The 24608-nt window shown below is 43.4% G+C and overlaps 1 protein-coding gene across 7 annotated transcripts; it reads right to left on the bottom strand.

Moving 5' to 3' along the window:
• Positions 1–85: 85 nt before the first annotated feature.
• LONP1 (lon peptidase 1, mitochondrial) lies at positions 86–22480 on the bottom strand. Of its 7 annotated transcripts, none has more exons than XM_086862831.1 (19): positions 22046–22480; positions 19878–19966; positions 19356–19475; positions 17986–18214; positions 17401–17462; positions 16002–16131; positions 14776–14859; positions 12845–13065; positions 11176–11314; positions 10237–10415; positions 8463–8550; positions 6933–7055; positions 6061–6177; positions 5631–5771; positions 5379–5544; positions 4241–4449; positions 2823–2987; positions 1394–1513; positions 86–240 (listed from the first exon to the last, which is right to left on the bottom strand). In XM_086862831.1, the coding sequence occupies exons 1-19, from the start codon at positions 22427–22429 to the stop codon at positions 235–237; spliced, it is 2772 nt and encodes a 923-aa protein (XP_086718957.1). In that variant the 5' UTR covers positions 22430–22480; the 3' UTR covers positions 86–234. The 7 variants fall into 7 exon arrangements, with proteins under 7 accessions (XP_086718957.1, XP_086718959.1, XP_086718956.1 ...); XM_086862833.1 differs by lacking the exon at positions 22046–22480 and adding an exon at positions 21612–21839; XM_086862830.1 differs by lacking the exon at positions 86–240 and adding an exon at positions 444–830.
• Positions 22481–24608: the final 2128 nt, after the last annotated feature.

The raw sequence follows: 24608 nt of genomic DNA, 5'->3' as shown, positions 1-24608 counted from the left end.
AGGGTTGTGAGTGTTCTTGGTACACTTATTTCAGTGTGTGCTGCTGGGGAATGCTGACAAGGTCCTGAACTTCAGCCATCAAGAATTTGGGTCAGTGGTTTATTGTATCTGCAGCTGGAGATGCTGATACTGGTGCTGCTGTGACTTACCCTAGAGAGGAATCCTCTATGACTATGTGCAGTCTCGGGATGTGGAAATCTCTGGAGTAATGCCTTACACCTCCCTAGTCTGTCTTCAGACCTAGGTGGTGGTAGGAGGAAAGTCAAGTGGGAAAAAAGTGGTTGTTGAAAATAGTAACTGCTTTGCACTTCTTCCCCATGGCACATCAGCCCATTCCTCATGAAGCTTAACCTGCACCTGTGTTTCCCCTTGTACCCTCTATTCAGGCCCATCTTCTGCAGTGTGTTACCAAGTAATGAAAGATACCTGGAGTCAGCAAGAGCTCCCTAGACTTTGGTAGCTTCTTTATTCTCCCCTAAGGGCTCTCTTGCTGTGAGATGACAAGAGCTGTTCTTGGCTGAGAAAATACTTTTCAACTGGACTTCATGCTTTTACTCTTCCCTTCTTTACATTCGTTTTAGTATTCATTGGAAGACGAAGTATTCAAGTTCTCTGGTCCCCAAGCCTGTGTTCACTGATGCACAACAGTCATGTCAAGACACATAATTCCTTTTCTCACTCCCTCAATATGATAGAGCTGCTGAAGAGACACAGGCCATCTGTGATGCAGCACAGTGCTGCTGACTGGTGATATTGAGCATGTTGCTGGCCCTCGTCTGTTCTCTTTAAGCCTGGAGTTCTTTCTGGTGGTATTGACCTGGTGACTGAACCTGGAGAACCAGGTACCTTTATCAGCTGAATGTACCTACCAGCTGTGCTGAACTATTTTAGGATTTCAGTGTCCTTTCAGCCTAGCCCAGAGAGACAAGATACTGAGAGCTACTTGCCTTTATTAATAAATATTAATAATACTTGCTGTTATTCCATTAGGAATAACAGCTGTACATCAGCCTACCTCTGGGTGTACTGTTTAGTCCTTTTCCACAAGCCATATGAAAACTTACAGTGAAATAGCTGAAACATATTCAATGAGAACAGACAGACTAGCCCCGCTGCTGGTGGCTGATAACATGCCCATTCCTTTGGCAAAATTGGAAATCCTTTATTGTAGATCATAATTCAGTATTAAAGACTGAGAAATACTTTATTCTAGCAGAGCCATAATTTTGGCAGCTGCGCAGCAGCAATAACTTTATGTCCCACTTAAGGATTGCCCTGGTCACCCATCTCAAGGTGGGGGCTGAGTGCTTAGGGACAGAACACCTTCCAGCCATCAGAGCACAGCTTGTCATCGTCCAGTGAGATCCAGCTGTGAAAATGCGATATCAAATACCTCTTTGTAGTGCTCCACAAAATGCACTTCCAGTCCTTCTGTAATGAATCCAGCAAGGTCATAATAATCCTTTTTGTTCTCTGATGGCAGAATGATGCAGTTAACACCTGCCCTCTTCGCCTGTGGGGAGAAAAAGTTTGTTGAGTCCTAGGATTCCTTCCATGTACCAGAAACACCCTAACCCGTTTCTGGAAGCAAGAGCATGATCCAGCTTTACTCTCTTTGGAGAGCACCCAGGGCATTCCTGATAGACATCACCAGGGTGATGCATGTTCTAGATCCCCCCTGAAGCCCCAAAACACACACTCTCTAGTGCCATCTCAGCTGCAGGGACAGGTGGAAGGAGAGGCATTTTAACTGGACTATGTCAGCAGCTCAGGGGATTTTTTAGAACATTTGTACTTTTTTACAGAGTTTTAAGTATCTGTTGCACCTTGGGTGAGGATAAAGCCTAGGATGAAAGCAAGAGTTAGAAACATACTGGTCCGACCAACCTATCCCATTCAATAACTTCAGCACAATTCTACAGAACCTTTTGATAGGGAAACCTTCTCTGGAGGGAGCACAGAAAGCAGAGCTGCTCCTCCCAGGACAGGTTTGTACCCATTGCTTTAGGGGTGATCCTGTGTTTAGGCCTGTGACCACTCACACTCCTGCAAGTGCAGCCAATCAGTACCATAAGACAGGTTAGTGCTGTACTGACTGCTACAAACTACTACTCATTTTCAAGTCATATAAAGAAAAGAAATCACAGCGCACAAGGCTGTAGCCCAAATATATCTGGGGACAGAACTCTGATATGAAGCCCCAGCTCAATGGAGGAAGACCTAATAACATTCTTGACAAAAAAATGTGTGCGGTGCAAGGCTTATGTAGGCCAGAATTGTACAGCTGAAAAGTAACTGAACACTTGGAAAGGAATTCTGAAAACTCAAAAAATACAAGACACTAAGTTCCTTTTATCTAAAACAGACATCTGTATAAAAGATTCACACTGGAATTCTAGGGAACAGAGCCTTGATTTCAAGAATGTACCTTAGAGATGCTGTCAAATCTCCACTGGATGCCCTCCTGAAACAGGCAATTCGGCACAGCACAGGTGATTGAACTGTGCTAGTCTGAAAGAGCAGAGAGCTCTGACAGCCAGTTAAAGCTGTCAGTCACCTTCAATTCTGCCAGTGTAGGTGGAATTGAACTAGGCCAACACAGATGACCTGGCATAAAGCGTGGGGTCCCATCCTTTTCCTCACAGCCAGAGGACACACTCAAGATCCCCATGTTCCCTTGCAGGCTTTATTCAGGCTGTGTATGGAATGAAATCTGCCTCTCCTAGTTCAAGGAGCAGCCCCTCTGGCTGTCCCTGTCCCCACTGAGCCTAACCCACGGCTCTCCTGTGGACGATGCAGAGAGACAAGAGAAGAGCTCTTACTGCAATAGTCTTTTCCTTGATTCCACCAACAGGAAGAATTTTTCCAGTCAATGACACTTCTCCAGTCATGGCCACATTCTGTCTCACTGGGCAATTCATGGCCAGGGATAGCAGAGCCGTTACTATGGTACATCCTGCACTTGGTCCATCCTTCGGGGTTGCTCCCTGTTTAAAAAACACAAAGCACAACCCCCCTGCTCATTCAAGAAGCAGCATAGCCAGACAGTACCCTTGTCCTTGTTGTTTTAACATGGTCCAAAAATTCATGAAGCCTCTCAAAGGTTTTTGTATGTGCGAGTGATGGAATGCTGCTGTTTGAATTGCCTGATGTATTAACAACTGGCATTCCTCACCTTATTCATGAGGCATAATCCATGAGTCTACAATGTGGTTTCTGGCCTGATGCCATCACTATACTCCCTGGGCTCAGGTATTTGAGTAAGCAGCACCAGTGGAAAAAAGAGCACAAACACTTAGAAGCTCTTTGTTAGACCTAAGCCAACCATGGAAACAAGCAACAGAAGTCAACATCACAAGGGGGAGAGTGTCAAGAGTCACAAAGTAGTGGAAGCCAACACCAAAAATCATTCAAGGTAGAAAAGATCAGTATTTAAGCCCCACAAAATCCAGGCGTGATAGTCTGGATTTAACTGAGATAAAACCTCTTTGAGGCAAGAGCAGAGGAAATCAATGTTTGAGAGGGAGTAGAGACAGAGATAATGTCTTCTGTCTTCTCGTCTTTCAGGAAATGAGTTCACAGACAACAATGCAGTACCTGGACACATAGAGAGCAAGTTGCAACAAAGACATTGCACACAGAGCACTCAGGAGTCCAGAAGTAAGGCTGGGGCACAATCACAGCTCAAAATCTGTCTTAAGTAAAGCATCTGCCCAAAGCTTGTTATACAGCATGTGAGCCACTCTGAGCACTGTGTGCATTTATTTTCAGCCCCAAATACTGGACAACTGCAATCACTGCCATTATGTGGACTAGGAAGCATGGCAGAGATCAGAAGCAGTATTTTCAATTACGTGTAAATGACCTGAAGCCTTTAACAAGGCCTGGTAACACAGAGACCTAAATTTTTATGTCCTTGTAACTTCATCCAAGCATTTAGCCAAATCACTTATCTCTATGTCATGCACAACAGAGCCAACAGCTACCACAAAAGCTTAGGTTTCTTTAGAAAATTATCCAAGCCCCCTGTATTCTTGCCACATACTTGCTGTAGAAAGGAATGGAAACATAGCTCATAAGAAGACCTTCACAAGAGCCTGAAGAAAAATTCCTGCATTTTACTGTTAGAAGAGGGCATATGGACAACATATGGACAAATGAAGTATGTTCCAGCTTTACATCTAGAGAAGCAAACCAGCTGGGCTGCTGTGCATGCGCTGTGAACTCTGCATCAGTTTACCTCTGGCACATGCAAGTGGATATGAGAAGACATAAGAAAGTCATTGTTGGGGTCCTTCTGCATCAGAAAGGCTCTTGCAAATGTGTATGCAATTTTGGCACTCTCTTTCATTACATCTCCCAGTTGCCCTGTTACTTCAAGTGACCCATCCTTGTTCTCCTTGTCTTTGGGTCGCCTCAGGGATGTTTCAATAAACAGAGTGGAACCTCCTAAAAAAGAAAAGAAAAACAATTTCTGAAAAAAGTTAAAGGAAAATTTAACCAGAAGGTTTTGGTAATGCAGAAGCTGTGTCAGGCATTTGGAACTGATGCTCTCTGATGAGACACTAGCCCTTGAGTAGTAAGCAACTAAAACCTGTTCCTTAAATACCTTCAGGAAGGCCAGCTAGAAATCTCAACAATCTCCACTCATTACTTATTTGGACTTCGCCTTCTAGGAATACAGATGCAACCCCTATTTAATGGAATCAAGTTCTGATAATGGTTTCATGTTCTTTTTTTCCTCCAGAGAGTAAGCCGAGTTCATGAAACACTTTTAGCCACTTCAGTTCTCAAGTGCCAGGTATCTATTTACCTTCTCCATCATACTAATAATTTCTTTCTTAACTACTTTAATTCTACCCAGGGTCAGTTTGAGTATGAAGAGGTCATCTCCTTTGCTGTGTGCTGTATTTCCATCCTGTAGTGCACATATGCCCCCAAGTTACTAGGGGAGTAATCTAATGAACAGTAAGCAGCCAATTGCACACACTCCATGGAGTGCTGGAACACACTTGCCTTCAACACCAGAAGTCAAGTCAGTGTTGCACATCACTGAGGAGACACAGCATTCCTCAGCTGTGTCACGTGTCACACTGACACCCCCTGCTGCTGATTTTCCTAATGTATGTCATTTGTATGGGATAAGGAGCTTAAAGAGAAAACATGCTGACTCCAAGCTCAGATGAACTTGAGTAAGGGCATAAGAAAGTCTCCCTTCTGCAAGGAACTAGTATTCAGGATCCAGAGGCCAAAGGAAGTTCCTTTCACTGGTGCCTGTAGAAGAACGTCACTGGATTCAGTTCTGTTTGACTATTACATTCAATTTTTGGAAATTACACAGGAATGTACAAATTAACCCAAAATTAATTTTGTCTCACCCATAGCTGTCCAAGCCAGACCCATCACAACTCCTGGGGGAGTGGTTTCATACATGCGATCCACAGTGAAGATGGGCTTTCCTACAAAATCCTGCAGGTTCTCCGGTGTTACTTGGACTGTCTCTGCTTCTCCACTCACGATTTTATAGGCAGATTTCCTCAATACCTGGGTGAGACAGTAATTTATCTCTGTAGAAAAAGCTGAGAAGGCTGATGCACAGTGGTCACAGTTACAACATAACTTCCCCTCACCTTTTCTACTTGTTTCTGTAGATTCCTCACCCCACTCTCTCTGCAGTACTGCTTGATGAGAAGAGTCAGGACATCTGATGTGATCTGAGCTTTGTTTTCATCCAAGCCACACAGAACTCGTGCTTGAGGGACCAAGTATCTCTGAAAGAAATAACCCGCCCAAATCTTTCTCTTAGTATTTGTGACAAAAGGCCTAGCAGTTCCAATTTACTCAACTTTCTGCTGTTAGCTCAATGCTGCTTTCTGGTGTCCACAGCCTATGGAACACTAGAATTACTTTAACTATGTGTTCAAATCAAAGGAACTCTGTCCAAAATACCATGTGCCTAATTTTTTTGGACACAGTTGGATGTAAATATATAACCCTAAATATGCCGAAAAAAATTTACCAGATGTAATTCACATAAGGCACAACAGTGATTTCTCTTACCTCTGCAATTGCAAGTTTCTCTTCTGCTACATATCCTGACACATTGATCACTTCCATTCTGTCCCGCAGTGGCTCTGGAATGGTTTCTGTTACATTGGCAGTACAAATAAAAAGTACCTGGAAGCATTAAAAGATCCTATCAAGAACTTTCATTAACCTGTTGATTTACTCCAAGTACTAGTTCCTAAGTTCTGCGTTTCTCTGTCTGAAGGGGTAGTGCAAGATTAACCTCTCTGTGGAATTAGATTTTATTAAAAGTTTGGATTTTAGAGCTATGTAATAGCATGTTCCCTACCCCAAAAATAAATGTTTAGAAATACACAACGCACAAACTGGGAAATCAGAATGGTTTGATAGGGACCAGAAAACAGTAGATCTAGATCTCACGCAGTTCTTTCTACCTTCTAGGAAATTAGCACAGAATGACCCAAGTATCTATACATATTCCTAATACGTCAATTCTGCAATTTATGTCAGTTTCACCAAAAGTGCGATGGTGTGTCAAAATGACCAATTTCAAAAGCTTCATAGCAGCATTACGCCACCTCCCTTGACAGCAGCTCTGCCAATCATCATGTACAGGAAAACTCTTGCCTTTTCTAGTGGAGACCACACATCTGTCTGTCACTGGCTCTACAGGGAGTTAAGGCTACAGGACATAGGCTGGTGATCATGTTCTTTCATGTACAGACACTTCAGTTAAAGCCAACTCCTGCAGAGACAGCTGTTGACAGGAACGTAAATTACCATTTATGTTCCATCTGGCTTTCCAACCGAGTAAAATGTCAGCATCTTTTCATGGACAGGAAATCTCCACATTGATACACATTCATACATTCTGGCTCTACAACCTCTGCATAAAAGAGAAATACCTTTGACAAATCCACAGGAACATCAAGATAATGATCCAAGAAGTTAGAGTTCTGTTCTGGATCCAATAGTTCTAGAAGGGCCGAGGATGGATCCCCTTGATAGCCTCTTCCTATTTTATCTACCTGTGGGAGAAAAGAATTTAATACTCTAAGAAGTTTCCTACCACGATAAATTCTCAAGCAAGATTTTTTCCCAAGGCTCTATCTGATAATCTTCATGAGTATTCATTAACATCCAGTACCAGTCTATCACTTTTCTGTGCACTCATCCAAGACTTCAGGACCTTCCTTTGTGAGCACATGACACACCTGAGAAGACACAGGAATTTTGAGTGTTGCAGAAAATAACTATGACGTCTGAGGCAATGTGCATACAATAAAAAGCACTACTACTAGTGGGCTACTACTCGTTTAGCTGAGATAAGCTATAGGCACAGACCAGAACATTTATTCCACAGTGAGAGGACTAGAGTCCTAGCTTATACCACTTCCCTAATATGCAAGCTCCGACACTCTCCCTACCCTGCCCAAGGTGCAAAAAGTCTACACACAGCCATTCAAGCAGAGCCAGATTAGTGACCTGGGCTGTTGTCAAGTGATAAGTTGATTGAGGATCATGGGGACTTCTTAAAGTCATCTTGACCAACTCCACTGCTCATGTAGGGCCACTAGAGCCAGCTGCCCAGGACCATGGCCAAGGTAATTGACTCTTCCAGCACTGCGAACTCTCCTTCTGAGGATACAAACAGGGCCACTGCTTCTTCTCCCTTAGGAGTAGTGTTAACTGGATGGCCTAAATGAAATTTGCTGCTACAGCCAAGGCAGGGCCCAGCACCACTCAAGTGTCATAACCTACAGGTTCCATTACCTTTCAAATCACGATACTTATTGGTTACATCACACTGCAACAGATGACAGTTTATTGGTCACTCACACCATTCTCACGAATCCACTGTTGGTCCTTCCCAGGTATGGCACACAAGAAATCCAGAACAACCTTCAGTCTATTCTAAAAACCTGCTATTATATCCTGTCCTTATTTGCTTTTCCACAAAGCTTTAGGCTGGTAGCCCTGACTCATTTATTCTCAAATCAGACCATAAATTGACTGTAAGCATTATTCCTCAGAGCCCGATTTAAACCTACTGAGAGAGTGACTATTGCTAATAATCACATAGGCAATTGTGGATTTGTGCACAGCGACGTGCCCACACCTGTGTAAGAAACAAAAGAACTACGGAAATTCTGAATATCCAGCCAGGTCCATTAGGATCCAAACAGCTGTAATTTAATCAGAAGGACACAACTAGAATTTTAAAGCTGGAGTCTGTTATAAGGAGAGAAAACAAAGCCTCTAAGACAAAGCATCTAAGGTGTCATTGTCACCCAGAGAACTTGAGAGCCCAGCCTCATATAAACAGAAGGAACCTGGGATTTTTAGGAGAGTTACTGCTTCACCATTTCAACGAGGATCACAAATTGATACAAGTCTTTAAGAGCAAAACCTACAAGAAAGACCAAATACTTCACCTCATCAATCAGTATAAGTGGATTCTCTGTCTTGGTCTTCTTCAGACACTGGATGATTTTTCCTGGCATTGCTCCAACATATGTCCTCCTGTTTTACCAGAGATTGTATTTAGGGAACCATTGAAAAGCACAGCACATATCAGAGCGTACACCACACAGCTGACAGAGCAAGTATATCCTGCTGGGAAACAAGTCTTTATTTCTTCAACATCTATCAAAAGCATTCTCCATCACCACATTAAGCACCAAGACCCACCTGGTCTGTTTCTAGTAAAGAACTTACAGGAATTTTTGCAAAACACTCCTGGACTACAGTTTTTATCTTTAGTTTAAACCACTTCTCAATTAGAGAAAAGCAAAAAGGTTTGAGAATAGAGAAAAGGCTGAGAATAGAGATGTTTGAATTTTCATGAGTTTTGGGTAAGAAATGTTAGAAGAGGTAACACTTCACTTTCTCACTTGATAGGGACAAAAAGACCAGTGTAAATCAAAAGATACTAAAGGAACAAACTGTTAATAGCAAAATGTAATCTTCCTCCTAAAGACTGTTTCTGTTATTCAGAAATAAGCAGAAGCAAAGAGGGTAGCAACAGAGTGAAGGCCAAGATGCACAGAATAGATAACATCTGAAAAATACAGAAAATATTCTTCTCTGCTTCTGTGTAGGGCAGAGACCAGCAGATTCAATTTACTCCACAGAACAGCTACTGGTTTGAAAACACTGCTGGTTTTATGTTCAGATGCAGACCCTCTCCTCTGCTCTGGTGAGGCCACATCTGGAGTGTCGTGCCCAGTTCTAGACTTGCCAGTTCAAAAAAGACAAGGAACTGCTGAGGAGGGTCCAGTGGAGGGCTATGAAGATGATGAGGGGGCTGGAGCCTCTCTTATGGGAAGGGCTGAGGGAGCTGGGCCTGTTTAGCTCTCAGATGACTGAAAGGGGATCTTACCAGTATGTGTTAAAATATCTGACAGGTGGCTGTCAAGAGGACAAGGCCAGACTCTTGCAAGTGGTGCCCAGTGACAGGACACAGGGCAATGGGCACAAACTGAAACACAGGAAGTTCCACCTGAATATGAGGGGAAACTTCTGTACATTGAGGGAGGCAGAGCCCTGGAACAGGCTGCCCAGAGAGGCTGTGGGATCTCTTTCTCTAGAGACATTCAAAACTTGTCTGGACACCTTTGTAACCTGCTGTAGCTGAATGTGCTTTAGCAGGGGAACGGTCTAGACAACCTCCAGAGATCACTTCCAATAACAGCCATTCTAAGATTTTATGTATGGAAGGAAAATAAACCTATGCAAGGGTCAGATCTACCAATTTTTATTCACTTCTTGTTCTCTCCATGAATGTTCTTGTTTCCAGGTTTTCCTCATGCAGCATCTCTGTCCTGATTATTCAGAAGCCAAGTCTTCATCACACCTGGACACACATGTGAATGATCCTGTTCAAACTGTTACCATTCTCGAGTTCTGACATTTACAGACAGGCATGTATTAGCATTTGGCATCAGACCAATGGTTTTAGGTAGCTCACTCAGCTTTTTAAAGCTGACAATACGCAAGAAACAGGGCACAACTGCACTTAAAAGCACAAATGGAATTATGTTCCAAACTCCACCCTTTGCTACACACACCTTTTTCTGTATCTCAAGTCCTGTCAGCAAGGGTTGGCAGAACAGAGGTGAAAATTACACGCACTGTCCAACTTCAGTTAGATACCTACTTACTTTAGTAGAAACTGCTGCATAGAGAAACTTCTCAAGTTACACTGACCTGTGTCCTTTTATTTCTGCTACATCAGTCATCCCTCCAACACTGAAGCGGAAGTACTCTCTGTTTAGAGCTCTGGCAATGGAGCGAGCAATACTGGTTTTGCCAACTCCAGGAGGACCATAAAAACACAAAATCTTCCCCTGGGTGGATCCTCGCAGCTGGCTGACTGCAATAAATTCCTGTAGAAATAAAGCACCACCAGTGAACAGAAGGGAATATGAGCAACAGCAAAACACGTTTGTTATCAGGTCAAGCAGTGATTACAAAACAAATATCATACACAAAACTGGTCCTCAAAGGACTTGGGGGAGGGCAAGGGGAGAAACTAAATCAGGATGCATCTGTTTTCACTCTGGTTATTTGCATGCTTGGCTGTCCCCAGGTTCTGTGCTCTACATCATCTCACCAGAAGTAGTCTCTCTCTCTCTCTCCACTGCCTTGGAGTGAGAAGACAGAGTTCTAGTTCCCTTGTTCTCACCTGAGTCTCTCAAGCTACATGTGAGCATCTCCTACTTTACCACTCCCATATGCTAAGTTAAGCTTGTTTCATTTCACACTTCTACGACAGACAACCCTCAAGTAACACTAAACAGTTGAGCAATCAAAAGATCACAGTTCAGAACTGCAGCCTCAACTGGTTACACACTTACAGTGAAGAAATGACTGTGCAAGTGGAGAAAAAATCCAGAGACTGCTTCCCTGGGACACTTACTTGTCTAGCATTAAGTGCAAACCAGAATATTGCAGTTTGAAATGAGAATGTGACCTTCGTTGCCATAAGTAATTAAGCACACTAACTGATCATCTGGGTCTTTCATGCAACTTTCTGTTTGATGCATGAATTACCAGCAATTCAATGGAGACTGCAATCTGAAACACATCCAAAATGCCTGATGTTAAGCAGTGTGAAATGGGACACATTGCCTACTCCTGCCTTACCAGAATTCGCTTCTTGACGTCATCCATTCCATAGTGATCCTCCTCTAGAACCGCCTGGGCTCTGGCCAGCTCTAGGTTCTCCTCGCTACACTTACCCCACGGGATGGATGTCAGCCAGTCCAAGTAGTTCCGTGTAACACTGACGGAAACACACAAATAGAAGTGCTCATGTATTTCTCCACCACTTTCCAAAACAACCTCATCAAGAACAAGTGGGATATAAACTACTCATGGAACTGAGGCTATGAAAAGAGCATCACTATTTGGGCAGTCGCCACTAACCTTTTTCACAGTCTTCAATCCCTTGTCCCTCCCCCCACAAAAACCACAAAGTTTTTTTTCACAGCTTTTGCTTTTCTAAAACCAAGAATCTCCAATATACTGTGGACATACTTAAATTTCAGCACACAACTTCCTTGTACACTTGCTTTGGTGTGGGGCTGGCTCCTGTCTGAAAAAGAACAGGACTGCTTGTATGATCTCCACCACATCAACTACTTAGATCAGGTCATGAAACTTAAAACTAGAAGAAGTTTTCTGTATCCACAGTAAACTAAAGATATGGTAGAGATGAACGACTCCTGGCTCAGAAGCAAGACAGAACAGCTGGATGTACAACACCACAGAGAAAGATTTAAGACCAAGATAATGATGCCAGTATGGAAGTTAACAGTAGGGATAATCAGCATAAACAAACTGAAGAGAACACAGGTATGTCAAAGCACTACTCACTATTCTAAAACTATGCACTTAGATCAAGAACTCAAGTGTACAGAAAGGTCTGCACAACGCAGTAACTATCAAGTTGTGCACAGTCATGGACACAGGGAAGCACAGCTGGGCTGTCTGGGCCCAGGATTCACCTGATAGCAATTGCCATGCCATCAGAGCTTTGGCTTTTTTTTCCCCAAGTACTTCCTATGCAAATCTGCAACCACTGTTACAACTCTGAAGGAAAGGGAGAGGTACTAATGCTGCCTTTGCCGTGAAGCCCAGTACGTCTTCTATGATTGCCAAGACACCGCTCATCCAAAGGCATGTTTGCCCCCAAACACAGTCTTTGACTTTGTAGAAGATACTTTTAAAAGCAGAACATTAAGAGAACTGAGAGGAGTACACCAATTGCTGTATTGTATAGCACACTCTGACTCAACAGACAATTGAGAAATGTTCAATTCAACCTCAATTTTTCACAATTCACGTTACAGAACACTTTATAAACTATTCATTGTCTCCTTAGCAATTCCAACCCTGCCCCAATACTTCAGGGACCACCTCAGGTAGCTTATCCAATATGTATTAACTCCTCTCACATATACTGAAGACACCAAAGTACAAGGAAGAAGAGCCAAAATTGAGGGCAGAAAAAGAATCCCCACACACTTCATGAGGAACTAACCACACATTTTTTTTATCTCTAGTATCAGACTGCAGGAAAAGACAGAAGACCTAAAATGATCAAAAGAGGTAGACTACATGAGTAAACAGACCATTTGGAGAAAAATCCTATAATGTAAGGATATGCTACAGGGAGGGGAGGGCAGAAAAGGGATAGCAGGACAAAAGAAAGGAAGAGGTGAGAGGAGAGAGACTAAAGTGCTTCATAGAACTGCACTGATGTTTCACTCTCCCAACAAACCCTGATAGCATGATATGACCATGCACTCACTTAAATTCTGAGGAATGATTATCCAACAAGCCCAACTTGTTCAACTCTTCATCAATCACATCCATGACATGTTTTGGCACTACCAGCTCCTTTAGTCGCTCACGGAATTTCTCTTCTATAGCATCTTTATCCTCTTTTTCCAAACCTAGCTCTTTCTTAATGATCTTCAACTGCTCTTGAAGAAGATACTTGCGATGTGTTTGCTTGATCTTCTCCTCAACCTAGACAAAGCAACAAATGCAGTAACCAATATGTTCCTGGTATAGCCCATCTAACATCAAACACTTCCAAATACTTCTCAGTTATGACATTCCAAGCAACTGAAAATACTACTTGGAACTCATCTACAGTGTATTCTAACACAAGAAGTGACTTAACAACATTCTCCAGCACCCTCCATATCTTGGTGGCCTTCACTGGCCATGATTCAGTGCTCCAATGTTCTGTTTGTGCTGGGGAGCCCAAAAGCTGGACAGAGTAAGACAGATGTGACCTCCTTAGTACCAAACAGAGAGGGTTAACCACTACTCTCTACCTGCTGCCTACACAGGACAACTGAAACCCAGTATGCAGTTGGCCTTCCTTGCCACAAGGACAGTCTACTAATTCATGGTGAGCTTCCTGCACATCAGGGCTTCAACGTCCGTACAGCTTTAAAAGCTGTATAACTATTTTCTATCCTGATTATTCCAGGCTTGCTCTGGGATGTAAATTTCTCTTGGCAGAACTTAAGGAGGTTCTTATCGACTCCCTGTGGGGATACCACTAGTAGCTGTCTGAAGTTAGACTTTACTAGGTTGATCACAACCTTTTCCACCTATTAATCTAGCCAGTATTTTCACCAACCTCATACTACAATACTTCCAGTCTGTAACATCCCAATTTAGTCAGAATGTCTGACCTCAACAAAGGCCATGCAAATGTCAAGGAATACAAAAGTCATTGTTGTATCATAGAATCATTTAGGTATGAAAAGACCTCTGAGATCATTGCGTCCAATGATTAACCTGCTAAGCCCACCACTAAACCCACATTTCTGTGTTCCAGGCCTTCTCATCAGGGAAGACAATTAGGCAGTTTGAAATCCCTTCTGGCAGTTCCAAATCATATCCTTCTTCATTAGCCTGTACAGGATTTATTGGACAATTTTCCCCATAATTTTCCCAGGGACTAGGGGTAGGCTGACACACCTACAGTCTCTCCCCGATTCTCCTTCCTGGAGATGGGCATGGCATTTAGCTTTTTCTGCTTCCCAGAACCTCTCCCATGACTACAGTGCTTTAAATCTGAGTGAAAAAAACAAAATATTGACATTGATAAGCCCTCTCAGCATCCTTGGATGCGTATCCGGTCCCACAGACTGAATCTGTTCAATTTACTTAAGAAGTCTCCAAATATTCCAACCCTGGTCCAAAAGCATTTTGCAATTGACATGAATTCTAAAAGCCTCAGTTAAGGGGAGCTAGCAAACAAAATATGGTGGAGTATTCTCAAATATTTGTACTTCACATACTTCATTGCCATTTAGATGGAGTTACTGTACTCTGATTAAATCTTACAACAAACAGGAGCTACAGCAGTTCACAGGAGTTAGCAGAGGGTCACTTGAAATAACACTGTGGTATCTACACTAGTACATGCGATATACAGTATTAGCCTGTATATTGTTACACAGATGCTTGGTAAACTGCAGACCTGTACATTTATCTGCTTGCATGAAATTACAACTTGGACACAATTTAACAGCAGATGCTGCAGCCTCATGTCTTGTTACTTCCACCATGTGCATGAAAAAACACATTTCTGAAAGAACAACAAAAACCCTTACATCTAAATAATGTACCCTTTAGAGTACATACCCAAACTAAGCATCAGAGTGGTGGACACAATATAAATATACATACACAGTGTTTGTTACTCTAGAAACTTACCTCTCTTCCAAGACGCTGCTGAAGTTTGCTCAGCTCATATTCCTTTTTTAGAAGGGAAAGAGCTTTATAAAGCCGTTTGGGAATCTGGAAAAGATAGACACAAAATGAGTTTTAAGACACCACACCACCCTTTGTAAAGTAACACACACACACACACACACACACATATATAAGTGTAAATTAAAAATAACATACATATATACATACACATATATATACACACACACACTTTATCCCTCCCAGTGAGAAATGCAGAATAAAAAATTCCAACAGGTTTGGGAGAGCTTTACAGCACCTGCAGATGTGGAAAGACAAACATGTAGCTACTCCACAGCACACAAAGAAAATTATTTGCCACGAAAGATGTAGAGCACTCTGATTTACTCACAGTAAATCAGTACTAATGATTCACTATATCCTTCAACAGGAATTTAATCACTGATATTAACATATGATCAAAAGTAGCTGTCCTGGAGTGACTTTATGATACTGGTATCCCCAGTCGCCTGGTTTATGTCATATATTAAGTCCCACACCTTTAAAACTGGCTCTAAGAGCAAAAAAAAAAAAAAAAAAAAGAAAAAAAGAAGCACACAGTTTGTGTTGAAAAAAACATCACTCCTCCGCATCCTGCTCCTGGACTGTGGCGTCTGCAGCACGGACAGACAGCGGGACAGAGCTTCTCTTTAGCTTTTAGTTAGTTTTAGCTAGCTGAAGCAAAAGAGTTCCCTAGACTTTTTTCCCTTTTTTCTTAAATCTGTGGAAACCTGCTCTAGACTGAAAAACACCCAACCAAACCCTGAAACCTCACGCCTGTGGCCCACCAGGGCCTGGGACTCAGCACTATCCTGCGCCAGAGGGACTGATAACAACTTGAGCAGGCCGAGCTACACCACATGAAAAACACTTTTCTTCCTAGATTTGCCATCCCATCAAACAGTGAAAAGATTTATTGCTTAATATTATTCAATTTCTCTTAAACAAACAGTTTTTTTGACTTCTCTCCAAGAAAATCTCTTTTTCCTGAACCAGTTGGGGGGAGGGGTCATTTGAATTTTGCTTTCCTGAGAAAACCCCATTTAGAAGTTCTCTTCCAAATTTACCCTAAACTAAAACAGATACAGTAGCACTAAAGTCTCTTCTGTACAGAGGATGGTAAAGAAACTGTGACATACAACAGATGTACTGATTCATTCACATCCCTTGAGTTATAAACTTCATCTTACACTGGTTTCTTCCAAGATGTCTTGAAGTTCATGTGACTCTGCCCCTGTTAGGGCTGCACCCATGTCACTCAGATAGATAGGGTTATCTACCACACGCTGTCCAGCCTGCATCATCTGAAGTACGGACTCCCTGAAAATAAAAGGTAAAAAACCCCAAAATACTCTGTAAATTTACATTCAAAATGGAGTATGTTAATTTGCTTGTTATGACAATACAATAAAATGAAACAGCTCAGTTTCACAGCAAAGTGTTTTTGAAATTTGACTATATCACTACTGTCTTGGGTTGCAATGCAAGGTATAACCAAAAGTTTGTATTCTATTACCATCTGCTGAAACCAGTTGAGGCAGTGCTCTTCATCTCTTTCATGACCCATCCCTCATAACTGGGATGGTCATTAATCTTCTGTTAATGGGCCATTGAGTCTCACTGCATGACTTGTGTAAAATCTCACAAATCCCATTGTGAGATGCTCCAGCCAGGGGGAGGAGCCAAGCATTTCTACCTGTATCTCTTTGGAGACTCAAAACACCACAAGCAGCCTTTCTCCACTGGATCCCAGAGGAGAGATCAGACCCATCTACACCACCACTGGACCTTCAGAGGAAAATTATGCCCTTTTATAGGATCATTGCTTCAACAGAACCACATCTGTCACTCCAGGAGGACTGCAGCCACTGTTTAATCACGCTGCTACCAACACCCTGACCAACAGGGTGTCAGGTTGTATTCCGACTCTGTCAGTGGGTTGTTTTTTTATTGGCTTTTTTTTTGTACTACTGCATTTTTATTTTTAATTTCCTTAGTAAAGAACTGTTATTCCCATTCCCATATCTTTGTCTGAGAGCACCTTAATTTCAAGATTATAATATTTCAGAGAGGAAGGGGGTTTGTTTACATTTTTATTTATTTCAAGGGAAATCTCTGCCTTCCTTAGCAGACACCTGTCTTTTTCAAACCAAGACAACTGCACAGTAACAAACAGATAAATCACTTGTTTAGAGGAATAATCACCAAAATACCTAATATACCAATATACCTAAGTATCTGAAATGTTCTCCAAACAGTTATGTAAGATTTTTTTGTGCCAGTATTCAAACACTTTTATCCTGCTTGTATGACGTGGATCAGATCAGGTCTTTCACTTAGACACAGATCACCTGCCTTAGGACTTAATAGTTCTTTTGTTCTGTCTTGTTTCTAAATAGCTCATCCGGTTTTCAAAACTTTGATTCCAATAATGGATAGAGCTTACAGCCCAAACCAAAAATCTATGTGACAATTGAGCAAAAATCTCTAGTTTATTACACCAGAAAGGCAAGTGATATAGAAAATGTCAGCATGTTTCAGACTGAGAACATGCTGTTCCTAAAGCAGGGCAGCATAGGAAAGACATACCTGTACAAGGGGTTCAAGGCAATGATGTCCCGGATTGTTTTAACAATTTCTGCAGTAAGTGCCTATAAACACAAAACAAATTTAATCACCAAAAGAATGGAAAAGGATAGGCAAGATCTCAGTACAAATATGACACTCCCCAGACCCCAGCCACTCACTGCAGTGGTGGGCTGTGATGGTTCTTGGTGCTGGGGCAGTTCCTACTCACAGGAAAGGCAACAAAGCCTATAGGCTGGCTTTCTGCATGCACAGAATTTGACTGGCCCTTGGCCAGAAGATACAATCAAGTTGAACACTCAAGCCACCCTTGAGGAAACACTTAGTTTGATAGAGGTCATTATACACATATAAGCACAGACCAGCCTCTTCATTCAGTAACTTTTTGATGTCAACAGTCCAAAGGAACTGAGCTGTTATAACAAAAATTCTTTACTTTCATATAATCCTTGTGCAGTGACTGTTATAAGAAGGAACCAGTTTCTGTAGCCTGAAATTAGAGCTTGATTTTAGAACTCTTCCTTTTAAGCAAGAAGTGTAGGTACAATTCTACAGGACAAGTCCAAGCTTGTAAACTAATTCACTTACTTTAACCTCTTCTGTGATCTGAAAATCTTCATGAACCACATTCTCTACTTCTACCATGAGAACTTCCTTTGAAGGAGCAGATACAGGATCTAGTACCAGCTCCACAGATTGGTCCTTTGCTCCAGGCTCCTCTTCAGCCTCCTTCTTAGATCGCTTTTGTTTCCTTCTGATTTTTTGTTTGTTCTCAGGCTCCTCAGGTTCAACCTCTAGTTGCTTGTTTATGCGAATCCTGAAAGCCAAAAGAAACCAGCAACAGTTAATCTCTCCATTACATGTCATTTCAGTTCTTCAACATGAAAAGGAGAGAGTCTAAGTTGTATTTTGAACAAGCTAAAATTTAGAAAGAAGAGGACACATGTTTTCAAGACACCATGTTTCATTAATTTGGTTTTTATACAGGGGTTTCCTTTTCTACATGTTTCCCTATAAAATGCTCATTAAATCTGATATCCACTGTGGTTCATATGGATGTGACTGACCAGTGCTCCATGTCTCAATCAAATATAAAGACCAATTCTCAAGTTTTATCTTAGGAATACCAAACTCTTCCAAGTTACAGGGAAACATTTCTATTCCAAGTAACCCCAAACCAGTAACTTATTTCCAAAATGCAATCAAAACATGGCTGTGCTTTGATAATGCAGTAGGAGGTCTAAGACTTCATTTGAAAAGGAGCTGACTTGTGAACTCAGATAAATTCAGCTTTGACAGGACTGCTCATTCTTTGCTGTCCAGAACAAAAGAAAAGTGAGGAGAAGGAAAAAAAGCCATACTTTTAAAGCAAAATCCACCCTGGATCTGTCTCTTCTGCCACGTTTCTGTCCTTGTATTTTTCCTTCTAATGGAAATCACTTATTTGATGCTTTTAAAAGTACAATTTCCTAACTTAGTTAAAAATATCTGACATAAATGACTAAGACTAGATTTTCAGCAATAATCATATTTTTTTCAATTCAGTTCTGGGGCAAAATTATGTAGACAAGACATAATTAAAGTTCTAGATGCCCCTCTCTCCACTTTTTTTTTAACCAAAAACACTGGCTTGAGTTAGTTCCAGAGATTTTTTTTTTCACCATTACTAAACCTTGCTGTAATTGTCAAAGTAACTGCTAAACTTCACCTTACTGAATGCTTGCTTGCATCACATCACAGTTGATATGACAATGAAATGCACTGTCTCTTTTGTTTTGCAGCTAACCTGCCACAGCTGTGACAATACGTGGACTATCCTGACACTCTCAGGATATGGCGTGGTAACCCATGTTCTACACAAGTTGTGTAGAAAAATGCATGTATGTGGTTAAACTGATAAGGGATGTCTCTGTTAATACAGAAGTCTGGTGAGATGCAGTGAAGTACAGGCAACCAACCTTCGGTGTCCCATGACTATCATTCGCAACTTGTCTCCAAGATCCTGCATTTCATGAATCTGGACAAAAGTTCCCATTTGGTATATTTCATTCAGATCCTCCACCACATCAGATTCATTGCTATTGAGCAAAAAAAATTGGAGCAGATATTTAGAAACTTGAGATAGCAGGTCAGATTAAAAAAGAAAAACACAATCACTGGTTGCAGGACTTTAAACTTGGACTTAGGGGCAAAACCACATAATTCCCACTGCTACCACCATGTAACCCCCTTCCAAATCACCCAATTATCTGCACAGCTCATATGCTTCCCAAAGAACACCCTTTTCTAAACCAAAACTCCAGCTCCGGGCAGTGCTGGTGGTGGCAACAAAAACAGTCATAGCAAGAGGATGGTCCAAGACTAGCCACAATTTCTGCAATGCTATCCAAGGCAGGGTATTTAGGATGATAGTTTTTAGTGTAAATGCAACCTGGAGCTTATTTTTATATTTTTTAAAAAGATCAAGAGAAACAACTTACTTGTCTTCTTTTTTAAGAAAAACACCAGCATAAGGCTGGGCAAGACGAACTTTTCTCCTCAGCAGTTCAACCAGCTTCTTATTTTTCACCTAGGACAACAGGTATGCAATCAGGTAGGCAATCAGAGGTGGATTTTCTGTAATCTTTGCACTCCCAGGGTGTATGATGATACCGTATAACTAAATTAGGAAGTTGGAGCTCATACTGTTCTAGTCTTGTCTCCACTAGAGAACAGTAATATAGAAGTGGAAAAAAAGGTAGAGAAACATGAAATTTAAGTATTTCGAACAAGTCGCTTCACAGTCAAGACAAGACAAGCTCAAAGGCTAAGGGAGGAACCAGATAGAATCTGTACAAGTCTTACAAGCAAGAAACCTGAGTTACTTGAACAGTACCATGTACATTTTTGTTGCTATCATTGTCCCCCTTCTGTAAGTGAACGTCCTAGCTCTCTGCTCCTGATGGGGAGCTAGTTCATCCTTCCTTGCCAGTTGCCTGATTTCTGCCCACAAACTCTAGTTAAAATCCTCTCCTCCAAAGCCTTCTCTGCTCAATTCCTCTCCTACACCCATGAGCCTGAGTTCCTGCTTTGAATTTCAGCCAGTTATTTCTTCCTGGTTTACTTTCTCACTCCCTTCTGCTCTCTAGATGCCACACACCTCTCCCTGGTAGATCTCCCAGCACCACTGAACTGTAATCACAGCAGGACAAATCCTCAGTGACCAAGAAAACAACTCCTTGTGAATTCTGCTGTTGCATGAAGTCACCTTATCAACCACTGAGTGTTCTTTAAAGTGATGGACATAAGCGGCATTGCTCATTGCTTTGGTAGCAACCAGCATGGCTCTGACAGAACATGAGTAATACCAACACTGTTGGCTTATTCTAATCTCAGCATGCCTACTCTAATTTTGCACAGTGTTTAGCAAAAATATGCTTACCAGTGTCAGAGACATTAATAGGAAGAAAATTAGTAATTCTACAGGCACTGTAGAGACTTGACCTTGTCAGGTAAATTGCAGCACAATGAATTCACAGAAAAAGGGAGAACATTTAACAATTCTGTGAGACATTGTTGACCTGTGCATTGAAATTGATGGTTTTTGTACCTACATCTCATATGAATGCATGCTCTTAATAATGCATGTTTCTCCTTTCCCTGACACATCTAGAAACTGTACATATTAGATTTGGACATGCAGAAAAATACTATAGTAAAAGTAACATTATGATAAATAATACTACAGGAACAAGAAAATATTGGTTTATTTCATACTACATTTACTTCAAAATTAGACTGGCAATAGACCAGAGAGGCGATATATATATATATAAAAATAGAGATATATACAAAAATACAAGTACTTGTTCCAGAACAACCAGAATGGGTTTCATTTCAGAAAGAAAAGTATTTCTGGCCTGTAAGCTCAAGTCACACATCAGCGATATAATTTATAGCTCTTAAAATCCTTATAGGTGCAGAGGGGAAAGCTCACACTCTGAAATAGTGACTGCCATCCCCATCCCTTTCCCACTGCAGCTGTCCTGCTCTACACCGAATTCTTGCTTTTTTCTTGCAGCTCACAGATTGTTGCCTTCACCAACACGGGTCTCAGTGCTCTCAGTGCTCTGACACCAACCCACGGCGCCGAAACAAGGACACGTTTGGTTAACCTTCATCAGAGAACACAAAGAAGACAGCGAACTTCGAGAAAGTGTGTGCGAATAGCCGACCTTCTCTGTTAGAAGCAGAGCTGCTGACGCAATAACCGTGAAACTTCAATAGGCCCAGAAGAAACCCCTGTCCCGACAGGACCTGGTTACAAAGCTGGAGCTAAAGGCCGAGCAGCGGCTGACCGTGGAGGTCACGCACGCCGCTGCCTTGCTCTGCAGTTCAAGGAACCTGCCAAGGCAAAGAAAGCGGCCCAACCCTCGGCGGAACCAACAGCGGCGGGGTCAGCCGTTGACCCCCGCACAGCCTCGGGTGATACCACCCCGGGATCCGAGGCCGCAGCGCCGGGCTGAGCAGCCTCCGACCGCTCTGAGAGCCTGCCCAGAGCACCTCCTGCCCGCGACCCCGGCACATCGCGGCAGCGGCAGCTCCTGCCCAGGTAGGGCAGGCGGAGCCGAGCCCCGGCCCTGGGACCAAGGGCTCGGCGGCAGCTCACCTCGATAATCTTGATGAAGCGCGGGAAGACAGGGTTGCGCGTCACGGCGATAAGCGGGACGTTGGGGAAATGCTCCGGGACGAGCAGCGGCGTCAACGCCGTTATGACCGGCCCGGCCCCGCCGCTGTCCGAGCTGCCACCGCCACCACCGCCGCTGTCCTCGCCGCCGCCTTCCAGTGCATCGCCCCCCGGCAGACCGCCGGGGCTGCGCTGGTGCCAGCGCGAGCCGGCGCTGAAGGAGGCGCGGGGCGGCGGCGCGGAGCCTAGCGGGGCCGGGACAGCGGCAGCGGGGGCCCAGAGGCGACGCCGCGTGGGCCCCAGGGCGGGCCCGATAAGCGCAGGCCGCCAGCGCCCGCACAGCCGCCACCACCGCGCTGCCGCCATGCTGCCGGCGCGCGCGCCACACTTCCGCCCTCCCAGCAGCGCCGTCCCCGCCCTCCCGGGGTCGCGTGGCGGAGCGCACGTCCGAGCCCGCCCTTGATCACGGGTTCGAGCCCGGGGCCCGGGCCAGGCCGGGCAGGTGCTAGAGCGAGGGACGCGGATGGTATGAGCGTGGCTTTGGCCCCTGTCCAGTCTTCCTTTTCCGCCTCTGTTCCCTGCAGTCGTCTGCACAGATAGCTATCGAATATCTCCAACGATGGAGATTCTATAATCTCTCTAATCACCCTGTGACACTGCTCCCACAGCCTCTCTCTAAAAAAGTCTTTCCTCATGTTTTGAGAGAGCCTCCCGTGTTTCTTGTTTTGCCTATTGCTTCTTGCCTTTTCACCAGGCACTTCTGAGAAGAGCCTGGCTCTGTCTTCACGCTTCCCTTAGGTAGGTATTGCTCTACTTTTATGACACTCACGAGCCTTCCCTTCAGCAGGGAAGCAGTGGCAGCTCCCCCAGCCTTTCCTCAGGGGAGATGCCCAGTCCCTGCATCATCTCTGCACTTCTTTGCTGGACTGGTCCGTGGTGCTCATAGTGAAGAACCCGCAGCTGGACACAGTGTGCCGGCCGTGCTGAGGGGAGGCTCCCTTCCCTGAACCTCACCAGGCCAGGACAGGCACAGCAGTGGCTCGGGTTCACCTCAGGGCTCGGCAGAGCCCTCAGGTCCTGTTCCGCAGAGCTCTTCAGGAGGTTGGCCGGCCCCCTGTGTGTCCTGGTGTGTTAGGTTATTCCTCCCCAGGTGCAGGACATTGCATTTCTATTTGCTGAACTTCATGATGGGAACATCAGACCATCTTTCCTTCCCGTTGAAAGATTAAATTAAATTTAAAGATTCAAGGGAGCCTTGAGACTTGTTTCAGTGGTATTTGGTGGAAAGACAATAGGCAATGGGCACACATCAAAAGACAAGAAATTCTATTTAAACAAAGCGAAGCGTTTTTACAATGGGTGTTATTGAGTGTTGGAACAGTGTGTGGAACCGGCATCCTTGGAGATGTTCAAAATCCAATCAGACAAAGTCCTGAGAAGCCTGTGCAAGTTGCTTCTGCTCTGAACAGAGGGGTTTGACTGTGGATCTTCAGGGACCCCTCAGCCAAACTGGTGGTACCACACAGGAGTCTGCGTGGCTGGGAGGGCCAGAGGGGTTGACTAGATGGCAGATGCACCCCAAGTGGACTATTAGGCTTTAATGGCCCTGGGCAGCCTCCCTCAGACCTGCTTATCACTTGTTTTATGGTCTGACTTCTGAGTCTCTGCTGTTGCCTTTCTTGGGTGCTGTGGGACTGGGGGTACCCTTTCTCCAGTGTTAAAAATAAAAACAATGTTCAAATTATATTTTCTTGTTCTAATCCCAGTTTATGTCCCTGGTTAAGTTGTTAAAAAGTGCTTACTTGTTTTATCCCTGCCTTTAGTCATTTGTACCCCCCCCTTATTCCCTTCCAACCCGTCGGGTAATTTAGCCGCTGCTACCCAGGACAAACTTCCGCATTTCCCATAAAGATTTGTGCATGGGTGCATATTGAAATCATATTACCACCTGGGAATAAAGACAGTCCTGGACAATGAACCACTCTCAAGGAACATCTAGAGGTTGCCACACTATAGAGGCAGCAAGGACATGGAGGAAGCTGGGTACACCAGTCTCAGTCCAACAAGCTGGTCCCCATGACCTAGGCAGTACCTGTGCGAGAAGACTGCCCTGGACTATTGAGCCAAAAGCAAGGTCTCTGGAGGGTCCCTGCGAGGATAGAGACTCTCGTCCTGCCAACAGCTAATGGTGACAGGCCTGTGTGATTCTTCTCCCGGACACTGACCATTGGGCGCAGCACTCACTCCGAACTCCCACCTTTAGGCCCTGTTCTCTCTAATAAAGGCTTGGTAAAGGGAGCAGGAGGTTTCCTAGCCCTTTATTTACATCACCCAGCAGCCCTGTTATTCAGCTTGATTCCTGTCCATTAGGGAACAGAAGACAAGAAAAGGGATATCGGGGGGCAACAAACACCTTTCACTTTGTGCAGATGCCATGCCATTAATGCAACATTTTAGTAAGTAATGAAAACCCATTACTGTTCAAGCCTCTGGGACCTCTTCCACATAATCTCTTTTGGGGGTGGATTTTCGAGATGGAAGTATG

This window comes from Cyanistes caeruleus, chromosome 25, assembly GCF_971803275.1.
Source record: "Cyanistes caeruleus chromosome 25, bCyaCae1.hap1.1, whole genome shotgun sequence".
NCBI classification, from domain to species: Eukaryota; Metazoa; Chordata; class Aves; order Passeriformes; family Paridae; genus Cyanistes; species Cyanistes caeruleus.
The sequence above is the reverse complement of the archived record's forward strand: the minus strand, read 5'-3'. Positions and strand labels throughout refer to the sequence as shown.